Source organism: Patagioenas fasciata, chromosome 4 (genome assembly GCF_037038585.1).
Source record: "Patagioenas fasciata isolate bPatFas1 chromosome 4, bPatFas1.hap1, whole genome shotgun sequence".
NCBI classification, from domain to species: Eukaryota; Metazoa; Chordata; class Aves; order Columbiformes; family Columbidae; genus Patagioenas; species Patagioenas fasciata.
The window spans coordinates 72,121,481-72,134,671 of NC_092523.1; the positions used below are offsets into that span (position 1 = coordinate 72,121,481).

Below are 13,191 nucleotides of genomic sequence, written 5' to 3' on the forward strand. Positions count from 1 at the left end.
AAATAATCATACATGGTGTCAGTTCAGAAGCTGTGGTAAAGCAAATAACAGCAAAGAAATTGCAAGTGTTTACACGTTAAATTCAAAGTTGAAGTGCTTTATTATATCAGTGTTATTCCTGAAGAGTTGACATAAGATGTATTTAGCGCTCATAGAGGACTCTCGGACACCTTCCAGGTTTCTAGCTATGCTGGCTAGTCCTGTAAATAGAGATGGAGGTAATACAGAGTAGCCTTTGAAAGCAGAGCTGGTGGTGCACCACAGAGAGACATCCTGTGCCAAATGACCAATAGTCTTTTTTTTTCCGAGACACTGATCATATTTCCATCTTTATACTAAAGCAATCTTGGTTTAATTTGCATTTCAGATTGCCTCCCTATGTTCTGTGTATAATATTGCAACGGGTTGACTCATTATTAAGGTACAGCCAAAGCTGATGGGCATTGAGAAGCTGTGACTGTATATGTCCCTATGTTTCAAACCTGCTGCAAATGAATTTACAAATCTTAACATAAAACCTCAGTGGAAGACTTCAAGTTTATAAAATAACTTTAAGCTTATCTTGCAGATTTTTTAAGGGATTTTTTTTATATTTTGAACTTCTTAAATTTAAAATTACTTTAAAAAATTAACAATAAAATAAACATGGAAGAGACTTAAGCTGACAAATTTTCTCGTGCAGGTATCATAGGCTTTGAGGGCTCACGGAGAGTTACATTACTTTTTTTGTTTGTTTTTCTTTCAGACTTAAAAAGTGTTTTACAAACTCAAAGTGCTAAGTATTTAAAAGATGGACTTTGCTTTTTATATTTTGTATTAAATCTGGTGCTACAGTTTTTAAACATACATATCTAGCTACCTGGATGCTTTGAAGTAAGGATGGAGCTTTTCAATGGTCTTTTAACATCTGATGGTAAATTGGTGGCTCTAAGTTCTCATCCATAGCAACTTTTTCATTGCTTAGTACAGAACTAACCTTGCTATGCAATTACTGCGATACATTGTAATTTTATGTAATGCCTAAAGCGCCTCATTTCAATTTCAGCATATTTTTTTACATTCCAAATGGCTGTATTTTCCAAAGTTGGTGTTTTGGGAAATTTGTGATGCTTATTGTAGTTGTATCATAGTAAATCCTGTAATTTAATGTTTGCATACTCTCTTTAGAAGAGTGCAATTGTTGTAGGGAAAATGAACTGATGTTTGCTGCACATCTCCATTGGGCTTCAAAAAATCTTGGAAACTTTAGGAAAGAATATTGTATTAAAAAATTATGCCTTCATTGGTATGATTTGAATGAAAATAGTTTTTTATGTGTTTTATTTGTGTATTTTTAAAACATGAAAAAAATATGAGAATAGCATCCCTAATAGAAGGGAAAATGTACAGAAGAACTCCCTTCTAATTAACCGATGTTTAAACATGCTTTTAAGTTACACGTTATTTGCCTTCAAAAGTTATTACTCTTGCTGAATTCTTTCAAACATATTGCAGGATAGTGCTTAATTTTTTAATGAACTGATTTTTGTTTTGTCAACATGTTAAGCTAGATTTGCAATGTAGAAACCGAATGCTTGGATTTCTCTGAGTGTATTTGCTATATGTTTCTGTATTATTATTAATAATTCTGCATGTGGAGGCTGACCTTTTGCATTGCGACTGTTTTTTCTGTTTATTACAGAGAGAATTGCTAGAGCAGCAGAACTCCTTAATCTCTGCTACTGAATCAATGCCTACTCTATCATTATTTGACTTTGGAAATCTTTTACTTTCAGAGAAAGTAAAAGTAAATATTGTGCCTTTATGTTTAGTTTTACATCATATATTTCTCTATTAATGTCCTCATAATTTATTTTTTGTTACTGTAGCATTTAAGTGTTATTGGCAACCATGTTGAAGATGTTTTGATGTTTCCTTAACATTCATACCGAGTACAATTGCTGCTGTCAGTCAGTGGTTCTATGATTCAGACTCCCTCTTGATTTCATGAAAAGACCCTCTACAAATGTTACTTATATTTTCTGCCAAAAAAATGTTGTCTCCAGCCAATACAGTTATGGTTACTGCTTGTTTTGGTCTTTAGTGCGTGTGTTTTTCTTTATACTGCAGGCTTGTGTTGGTGAGTCCGTGCGAGTTTGTGTATGAAGCCTGATACTCCGTTCCCCTCGGAACTGGCCTGTGGTGTCCCTCTCCTACACTGCTTGTGCCACAAAACCAGATTTGCTTGGCTTCAACACAAGAAACACGGATAATGACGAAGTGCCCTTCCCTCCCCTATTTCCTGAAGTTGTCCTAATTTAAAATTTGTTGCAGTAGTTAAACAGCTAAAATTTTTACACGACTATTGTATTCAAATTCATTGCTGTCTGTTGATAATCTCTCTGTCTACATCATTAATTGTGCTTACTGATTATACCTAAAACAATTGGACAAAGTAAATTACAAAAAAAAAAGTATTTGTTAATTGAGGACAGTTACTTGTTACGAAGTTGTAAAGATCTGTCAGGAGAGCCAGAGATTTAATGTATCTCTTATATTACTATTTGATATCATTTAATAGTATGTAACATAGGTTGGATTGGTGTGAGTTTAGCTTTAAGGAGCTGGTTCTGAATGTTTCAGACCCAGAGTTGTCTGCCAAGCCTCTTGGCTGTAAGGGTGCATCCTCCACCCGAGACGTCTGCTCTAGGAGCTTGGGATTTTCCTGCCTAGCTTGTCCCTCTATCCCCATGCACTTCTTAACACAGCAGCCAAGGGTCATCTTGCTGAGTGTGTTAAATAAGCCCTTATATTTTCTGACTTATGTACAGACTGCGATCTTTAGGCTGCCACAGCACTTTAGAGGTCAGTTTGGTTGCTCTTAATCTTCAGAGTCTGCCTGTGTGATACTTGGGTCTCTGTGTAATAAACTTTTGGTATCCTATCTGAGTTTTTAAAAACACTTTAATCAGGTGCAGTAGGAGGGCATGGGAGTTTGGAATTGTTTGCTAACCATGTACTTTAAAACAACCAATCACCCTCCCAAACAACCAACCATTCCACCCAAACCCCACTTTCCACAGTTCATCAATAAATTAATCTTTGATATGTTCCTCTAGCCGTCATTGGTTTTATAAGCACTGAAGTAACCCAAAGGATTGGAATTGTTACTATTTGTTGTTTTGTTCATATCATTCTCATACTTAAGAGGTTGTGCCTGTGATCAGGACTGCTTGTTCAGTGTGTTGTTCAGCAGACTGCCAGCACTGGGTAGCTGGTAGTGAACACAGACAATGGCAAGAGAAACAGCACTCAAGATCCCAGTTCAGTCCTTGATAGTAACTGCTACTGGAACAGCCAGGATACAGAGGTACTCCTGGGACTGAGCCACCAGCCTGGTGAGAAGATGCCTGGGTTGTGGTCACCACTCCCATCACAGCTCGTGTGTTGTATGCAGGGGTTGTTGATGCTTTTCACATGAAGCAATACTCACAGCAGGGAGATGCGAATCCTCACAGCACCTCCAAGGTGAATGCCCAGGATCACTGCCATGTGCCCTTACACACCTGCTGCTCCCATCTGTACCTGCTGCCTGTCCAGAGCATCTCTCTGTCCTGTTCAGCAAGCTACGTGTAGAGCACCTCCAGAGCAGGCAGGCTGTGGCCAGGACCATCTGCAGGAAAGTGAAGTTGTAGTTTCATGAGACAGTTTTTTGACAGCAGCAGAGGCTGCCGGCCGCCCCCACTGGTGCACTGTGCCACCCACCTCCCTTACGCTGGCACAGCCGTCTGTATAGCTGTCCTGTGAATTCCATTTTCCCACTTTCAGGGCAACTCTGCTGATCTATGTTTAGACTAAATTCTCTAAAAGGAGCAGCACCTGATGCTTGATTGGAAAGTGAGATCTGGAAGCGCACTTTCCACAGAGCATGGTCACTGCCTGCTGGTTAAATGTGGCTGCGAGTCTTCTGGCCACCCTATGGCTCATTTAGGAAGGAGAAGCTTATGGATTGTGGTCAGCTTGAACAGGGACATTAGGACTCCCCACAGAAGAGAAGGATGAAAGGGGGCGCACCAGCTAAAAGGAGGATGTCAGGATCGCACTACTGTATTCAAGTCCCTAAGACGATGGGTTTTATGGTGTTTTTTTTCTTGAACCCTATTCTAATTCTTGTCTAATAGACTCTATTGTCAAACTGGTATCAGAGGAACTATGATTTAATGGCTTTGAAAGATAACCTAGTGACATTGATGGTATTCTGAGTGAGAATAGATACCATAATAGATCTGTAAAAGTTATATTACAAAAACAGATGACTTCTTCATTCTTGCTGTAGTATTTTGGTGCCTAATATTCCTTTGTAGATCAAACTTTTGTATTCTCTGAATGATGGTTATTCAGCTCAAGACTTACTGGTGGACTATAGTTTTTGTGAAGTGGAAAGAAAGATAAGAATTTCCCCTTCCACTTGTTAGGAGTGTTCTCAAACATAACTAGGATTGCAGAGATGTCACAACCAAAATTACTTGTGTGACATTTGAAGACTGAGTCCCTGTGAAGGACTGGTTATTATTATGTACTTCAATATCAAATTGGAGCTATCTAAAATAATAGCAAACCGGCCTCATATCCAAGAACATTTTATAGTTCTCTTCTAATTTTGAAAACTTATTTTTAGCTAATATTATAAGATTGAATCTCTGCTACTTTTCTGCCTCTTGACAAAAGCTTAGTATCTTAGCAGCCATAGAAATTATGCTGAAGAAAGTGAGGATAAATGCACTAGAAGTTTGTTAAAATGACAGGATTACAGTAGGCAGGAACTGGCTTTTTAAATTATCTCCAAATTATTTATTTTGTTGCCTGAATTACTTGTGTATGTTTTACATTGCTTGACACTAGACATTTTAACATACCTGAAGACCTTCAGGTATTTCCAGTATAAATAATTTATGCACCCTCCCAACACTCTCATATGTATTGTATAAAACAAGTACTATATTACTTAACGTTAACCAAAATGCAGCAGTAATAGTACTATAAATGGTGGTGTTTGGATCAAATATTATTTAAGTGTGCTACATTAAAAACAAAAACAAAACAAAAACTTAAGCAAAATGGAGTTTGATGCAAGTAGTAGTATTTTAATCTCCAGTAGTGTCATTAGGGCTCAGTGGTGTACAAGTTCAGACCTGCTGCTCTACCTGAAGGTTATAAAGAATGAAATGACAGTGAGAGGGGGAGCCAACAGATGGTATACCAGGACCTACATTTTCAGGGTGTCTTCAGGTTAATGAATAATCAGCCTGACAGCAAGATTAGCCCTGCTGGGAAAATAATAACTGCTGGTCATTAGTTATTGGAAGTTCCTGTAGCATCATATTGTGGTGGGAGCATGTGGTGACAGGAGCGCTGGCACTCTGAGGTGGCTGGTGCGCGTCGAGCTGTGTACCTAGTGCACTAGATATCATTAAAGCAGCTAATTTCAGGCAATGCTAGAGGTTCAGGCTATCCTTATTTTGTTTAATGTTGTAACGAGGTTTATTGCCTGGTAATTATAGGTCCTGGCATGACTACTTCCTGTTCTCACCAATAAATGGGCAGCATAATTTTTCTAATGGAACAGTGCCTCTGGTAGCCTATCAAAGAAGCAACTGGATGCAGTAACCAATTCAATATTACAAACAGTTTGAATGTAAAATTGTTTTGATTGTTTGTTTGTATGTGGGTTTTTTGTTTGGTTGGTTGGTTTTGGTGAGGGTTTTTTTGTTGTTGTTGGCTGGTTTGTTGGTTTTTTTTTTCTTTAGTAAAGTAAATACACTGAATTTAATCTTCATACTAAAAGCAACTGTTTTGTTTTCTTTTGTTGCAGATCACCAGAAACTGGAAAGAGAAGCTAGAATCTGTCGTCTCTTGAAGCATCCCAATATTGGTAGGAACATTTTATTGCTTTATATAGTAGATATCAGTTTAGGAAATCGAGGGAAAATACAGAATAACAAATATAAATAGCAGCTCAGAGAAATTAGTGGAAATATCTCCAGGCAAGACTCTGTATTTATAATGTGGTGCTCCTTTTTAATTTGGCTATGGGATGTAATATGCCAATAGATCACCTAAAGCATCAGGTATTGTTCTCATCTTCTTTGAGCTATTGCTTTGCCATCAAGGAGCTGGCTATGCCAGGTGTTTGAGGTTTTTTTGAACAGTGTGTAGGAGGAGTTATTTTCACTGCTGCTCATGACTTTTTGAGGCCTGCAGAAGAATTTAATCTAACAGCATATGTTGCAAAATGAGATAGACCAATGTCGATAATGTTAGTGTTGTTTTTATTGAGACTCTTATTTTATCCTGTTTTATTTTGTGTTTGAGGTTCTGTTGTTCTGTAGAAAGGATAGGCAGATGCAGAATGCTTGGCTCTTTTTGTTTCCACAGCTGTGTGTTTTCTACTGAAGCATTCAGGGGAAAGGAAAAAAAGGTATTTGGGAGGCTGGGTGTGTTTGTTTCCGTGCTTTAAGAACAGTAGAAACAGTTAGGCACTTTGATCTTTAAATAGTTGATCTGTTTTTTCAGACACTGAATTATATGCCAAGGGTATCTCCCACCAAAATATTTGCTGTACCTGAGACTTCTGTGGGAGGGTGGGATTTTCCTGTCCGTCCTGTTCCTGTATCCCCATGTACATTCTCAAAAGTTGTGATCAGAAAAAAATAGTAGTAATCTCACTGAAAGTTTCAAATAAATGTGTGCTTGGTACTGCAAAAGCACTTGGCAGTCTGTTTGTTTTTCCTTCTGATTAGTTTTTCTCCTTTTCATGTTTAACTAACAAATGTTGGTCTTCATGACATTTTTAAACTAATATAATTGTTTCATGTCTGGGAAAGAATCACCTCCTTCCTTTTAATAATAACCAGAAATTGAAAACAAATGTACCATAGCTCAAAATGAAATGTTTAATCTCTGAAAAAGCTCTCTCGTACAGTCTCAAAAGCTTAAGAGGTTTCACATGCAAATTTGGTTAAAGAGGAACACTAGTCTTATCTGTGTCATTTTATCCCTGCTAAATTTTTTTGCATTGTAAAGTGATGCAAAACAAGGGAGGAACATAGAGTTGGTTGCGGGTAGAAGATGTATACAGCTCTTCTACAGTTATGGAAAGCAGTGGTTACACATGGTTCTAGTCTGACTCTGGAGTCCTTTACCTGTGCCTTGCTGCAACTGTTCTCAGAGTACACCTGTGAGTTTGAACAAGCCCGGGAAGATGAATAAATAGCAATGATAAACCGATGAAGTGTAAGAGCTGAAGTGCACAGAATTACTCAGTTGAAACAAAAGTCTAAATTGATCTCATGCAATCACATTTCTTTGGTTTATTGGGTAGTTTGGACCGATATTAGGATGTAGTCCAGATCCTCTGTGGCAGGCCAGGTATTTCACATGTCATGTTTATATTTGTGAACGTATGACTTGAAATGCAGCGATGACAGCTTTGGTGACAGACAAGTAGGGTTCTGTTAAGTCAGCACAAATTCCATGCTTCGCTACCTGCACAATTCAGTCAAAGGATTGTAGACAACTTCTCCTAGTCCTGTTTCAGAAAAGATGTTTTGTTGTTCTAGATCTGTCAGTGAGAAGATTTTTATGACTTGGAATTAACACGCCAGGGTTTGGCAGCAGGCTTTACAGTCTGTTGTCGTTCGGTTTCTGCTGTCAACTCTTCTGCCAGCCCTGCCTGTGTATCTGCTCCGAAAACCCTCTTCCAGTTACTGAGGTTACAATAGCTCCTTGTTTGCATAATTGCTCTAGCGAAGGCCACTTCATATCTGGTTCCTCTCTTGGAGGGAGATCATAAGCATGGTCTGAAAATGAGAAAACTTTTTTGTAAACTTAGAAAGAGTAACTCTTTTCAAAAGTAATACTTTCAGGCCTCCGCAGTCCTGTCACGTAAGCTGCTGGGCTGCAGAGGTTCGTGTTTGCATGCCGAGCTGGCTGTCCAGTCTCCACCTGGGCCAAGTATAACACTCCCTTTCCTTCTCCTGCCCAGCCCTGGCTGCGCTTTGCTCTCCCCCCTTCTGGCTGCCCCTGCGGTCGTGTCCTCAGCCAGCTAAACCTTAACCCTAAAATCGTTCTAGGTGTGTCCTTGCTTGTACCCAACTACATCTCTTATTCCTGCATCACTGTCGCATCCCTTTTTTAAAAAAGTCATCTCCGATGGGTAATAATACTACATGAGATTAGAAAGCACTAATAGCAAAACAAGGAAGTATACCAGAATAAGGTAGCTGTAACAGCAGAGGTTATATTGTGTTTTATATGTCTCAAAATGGTAAAGATTAACCCTTGTAAACAAGTTATACTCGCCCTATGTGTATGATAAAGAGTATTCATGATTTAACATATTAGCAAGTCCATTAATATAAAATTCATGCTTTTCTCATTGTATTTTCTCCTGACTGCTACTGATTACTTTCTAATAGCCCAGAAAATAAAAGACTTTTTGAAAAGGAACTTGTCATGTTAACAATATGTGTAATTTAAGAAAAAAAAATTATAATATTTTCAAATGCAATCTCTATAGGAAAGAAGAGATCTAGTTTAATTAATGGGACAATTTCTCAAAGATGATTTTGGTGGTTTTTCTCTGTTTTGCTCCAGTATAGCTTTTATAGTTGTCTTTTTGAATTCTACACTCATTGCAGGGCAGCAGACTTCTCAAGTTAGAATTCAGTAATCCTTTCTCCTTTCAGGCTGCTCCTTTATTCTTCCTAGTTAGCTCGATTAAATCTCGCTTCTAAAAGTGACTTAGTGCAAAGGTGTCAGGTTAGCTTTACTAGTATTCATTTAGTATTCATTTTTTATAGTGTTGCATGGTCTCTTCGGTTAATTATCTTTCAAATCTTTAGACTCTCACTAGATACTTTAGGGTGAAAAACTCTTTTTAGTTACCTTTTCCATACTTTCCCTCCAGTCAGAGTAAAGCAGCACAGCTGCGGTCAATCACGTTTTTATATTTCAGCCTGCGAGTAAACACACTGGAGTTTTCATATGAGAAAGATTTGCTTTGGAGAAACAGAGTAAAAACAAACAAACAAACAAAAACAAGCCCATAAAGCACTGGAAATATTTTCCAATTATATTTACAGAGAAAACAGAGAATTATCAAATACTTTACAGATCACTGTTGGTTTTTTTTTTATTTCCGAGGCAGGTATACAATTAGTAGCTAACTAGAAAAATACTTATTTAGTTATTTCATCAGGATTAGAAAGAATTCAGGACTAAACTTCTTAACAGTTTACATACCTGTTTTTAGCCTCCCAACAACACTATTTTTATATCCATTTCATATCTGATTTCATGGTCATTTTATTTAATGGGTGCCATTATGCAGTTAGGAAATCTTAGGATGACATGAATGTTTCAATTTTTTTTTAAAGCAGAATTTGAGCAAAAGATTTGGAAAAGCACAGCCTATGGGGAAAAATTAGAGAACTAAATCAGAATGTTTTATTTCAAAAGGATAAAATTGAAATTTGGAAATGAAGAAGGCACATGAAAATATTTTCAGTTCATTATTTGAATCTCCCCAGGCAGTCACTGTAAAATGTTAAATACAAAAAACTGAGAGGAAACCAATATATTTTCTACTGCCTTCTGGGAGTATTTATGACATCAGATTGCTATTTCAGGAATCAACATATCTACCAAATGTTCACAAATAAAGCACTGAAGTACGTACTGAGGGACCTTAATTCTTAATCCAAACTATCTATTAGGCATTTCTACTGAAATAATGGTTTTGAATTAGGGTAAGATACCAAGTTCTAAATTAATGTATGAAAATTTAAATGGTTGATAATTATTCTCACTAGACAAGTGTCAGGAAGGGAAAGTAACTAAATCAAAATCTAGCTTTCTGGCACTTTCAAATCCTTACCAATTGAAGAAATCCATGGTAACTCATTTTGATACACAGATGTCGTATCACTTAATATGGATACATATATTTATGCATAGCTAAGCCTATAGAAGCATTAAGGCCATTGGAAAAATGCTTTTTAGGTGCAGCAAATTATTATTTTTCTAGACTTAGATCTTGCCGACTGCACTTGATATCCTCTCAATGAAGTAAGGAATCTAGCTACTAGCGTCAGCTGCCTCCTGTAAGGCATTTGTTTAACTGCTGTATTATGTGCCATTTTTTTTTATTACCAAAAATCAGCATATTCTTTATTAGGGATATTAGGAAAACAGATAACCACAATTAAAATGTAGTTCTCCTATGATGGGATTCTCTGTGGCAGAGCTCTAAAGAATTCTCGTTCATATTTTTATCAACAGATTGAAAGGAAAACATGGAAGTGCTATCAGTTTGATATGGTGGGACTAAGGAGCCTTACGAGCAATAGATGTGTGCTTATATATCTAAGAACAAAGAATGTATGTCAGTCTTAAAGGGAGCGCCTGCAGCTTGGGAAAGAGTGACTTTGAACAGCCTGTGATGACAGGAAATAACCACTTGAACACAAATGTCATTGGGAGGCCATGACACACAGGGGAGGTACCATTCTCAGATGCGCAGAAGTAACAATCACAAAGAGGAAAACAGTGTTTAGTTTGTATCTGCCAGCAGAAGTCACTTCTAGAGTACTGTGCTGAGCTTTGACATCCACGTCAATAGCTGCGTAAAGGGGGCGATTTGAGGGACAATAAAAAAAGTTATTTATCAAGAAAAAGGCAAAAAGAAACATGGCTATAGTGCTGAAGTCAAGTATAAGAGTTTTTTGGCAATGAAAATATAAGAACTATTTAGGGGTATGATGTTTTCTGAAGTGTGGATTTTATTTTATTTTATGATTTATACTAAGAACTGTCTATTACTGAGGATGTGTATACTCCTGGTATTCAGAACTATGTACAGGCCATTATTTTTTGAAAGCTGAATATTGTTGAGGACTGAAAGGTGATGATTCTGTTTCTGGAGTGCTTAGGAAGCTGGACAGTCCTTGCTGGTTGTGTTTAGATCCAGCACAGAAGTGTCATGGAAATGTTCCTTGAAGAAAGTGGTTTTACTTCACATACAAGTAAAGCTTCAGGACATCTCTGAAAGCTGAATACCTCTGTCCTGACACTGCTTTTTATGTAATTAATTCAGTTAGTTTCTCAGCATCTCTTTATTCAGCGTTTTATTTGAAGAAATCCGTGATTTCTTCTTCTCTATCCAGCTATGTAGTCATGATGCCTAAGGAATGGTGTAGGAAAAATGTCCAAAAGGAAAGTAGGTTAGAAACAGTATTTCCTGTTCTTTTTTCAAATATCCATTTCCCACTTCAGTAATGTATATATGAAGGTTTGTTTAAAAAATACAGGATTTCCTCATCATTTTTACCTACAATTATTCCTCAGCAATACTAATTGCTTTTGTTATCATTTCTGCTTCTTCTCACCTCAGTTTTTTGTATCAAAGTAATGGTAGTTAGAAAGCCAGTCTTTCAAATGAAACTTGTTCATTTCGGCTTGTATGTTTATTCTTCAAGTAAGCATAAAATTACAAACAATGTCTATTTCGGCATGTAATGTTTTATTTATGGGAGGCAGGAGTTTCATCTCTATTATTTATTTGTAGAAAATTATTTACTTAGTAATGCTTAAGAAGTATGTAAACATCCTTGTCTGCTGGCACTAAAATTATATTGCCTTCATAGCCCGAGTAGTTTTTTCACTTCTTAATAGCCTAATAAACAAGCAAAAATAAGGAATAAGATGGGCTACACTCCTTTGTGTAGCAGTCCTCTATTGAGGCATACTTGCTCAGGACTCTGTACGTTATTGTCAGTCCAGACTCCTGCAGTCTCAGTGAGAATTCAAATGATGCAAAATCCATTAGCTGAACTTGTGGCCTTGAGAGAAAATTAGCAGGGGCTCAGAGTCCTTTCTTCCTGATCAGTCTTGGGCAATACTGATATTTTCTCATTTTCCAGCATTTCTTGAGTAATCTGGCTTGTTTCCTCTGTTAAATTGTGATAAGAAATTTTGAGGCAAATATAGCTCAAGTTTCTTTAGTAACAGAGCTCCAACAGTTTGTGGTGGGTGCAGTAGTTCGCACATTACACTGATTTTTAGTATTGCTGTATTTCTCGGGTTCTTACCATGACAAGATGACTGTAACAACATCAGTGTGTATAGGTTTTTACCTATTACAGTTTGCCAACATAATAGAGTTTAAAGTGAAACATGTAAATGTCGGTTAAGCCTCACTGTTTGGAGAACCTAGCACTTTTTCTTTGTACGATTACACATCAAGTTATATTAAAAGTTTACCTCCTTTACTGAACGAGTACCCATGAAGGATTTGTCATCTTGTGTAACTATTATTTTTACAACTGTTACATGTCCTAATGCCTCCAGTTTTTTAATTTAGAAATTTGGAAAGCTTGTAAGGATAATGATAATCTCTTCACCAAGAAATCCAGTTGTTATCCTGTTTTCTGGCCTTTCTATGCTTTTGGTACATTTGAGTTTCTTGATCCTCTGTTAACTTTAAAGTTGTGTTTAGCACTCTAATTCCTAGTCTAGCAATCCACATATGCAACACTATTGCTCCATCTTATTATTACTTCTTTTGATGTTGATGTGGAGCCTGCTTTGGTAACTTTGGTTTATGAGGTCCCAGCAGATGATAAAAATGGCATTATCCTGATGGGGCAACTCCTGACCCAGTGTGAAAAACTGCTGATTCAAACCTGGTAAAAAAGTGTGTTTTTTTCCCATGTTGAGTTTGCTCTTGCAGAGTTCCTGCTGAGTTGGGTAGTACTTTCCTAAATCAGAATTAGTGTCGCTCTCTCTAACTACCGGAAGGGCTGCTGCTGTCTTTACATTTCCGCTTGTTAAAAACTGTACACAGCAAAATGGTATGTGCTTTTTAGTAAGATCACTGTAAATAACCTGGTTTTCTCACTGCAGCACTAACACACCTGGCTTCATCACAGAACATTGTTCCCTGTCTGCTGCCATCTCCTCCCTTTGCTTTGTAGATGGAGTAGAAGATATGGCAAGCAGACAGGATCCATTAGCCAACTACATCAGGCTCAAGTCTGGCTCTGATGAATCCTCATCCCTTCCCAAAAGTCACAGCAGATTTTACTGACATGTGGCAGCCCTTCAGGTGATAAATGAAGGCCGCTTGGCAACAGAACAGGTTGTCCCTGAATG

At 37.4% G+C, this 13,191-nt stretch overlaps 1 protein-coding gene across 34 annotated transcripts in view; it reads left to right on the forward strand.

Moving 5' to 3' along the window:
• CAMK2D (calcium/calmodulin dependent protein kinase II delta) overlaps positions 1-13,191 on the forward strand; it is a 159,740-nt gene that overhangs the window by 57,196 nt on the left and 89,353 nt on the right. For all 34 annotated transcript variants that reach the window (XM_071808115.1, XM_071808119.1, XM_071808118.1 and 31 more), the window contains exon 3: positions 5,852-5,911. In XM_071808115.1, the coding sequence (XP_071664216.1) occupies positions 5,852-5,911 (60 nt within the window). The remainder of the gene's footprint in view (positions 1-5,851; positions 5,912-13,191) is intronic.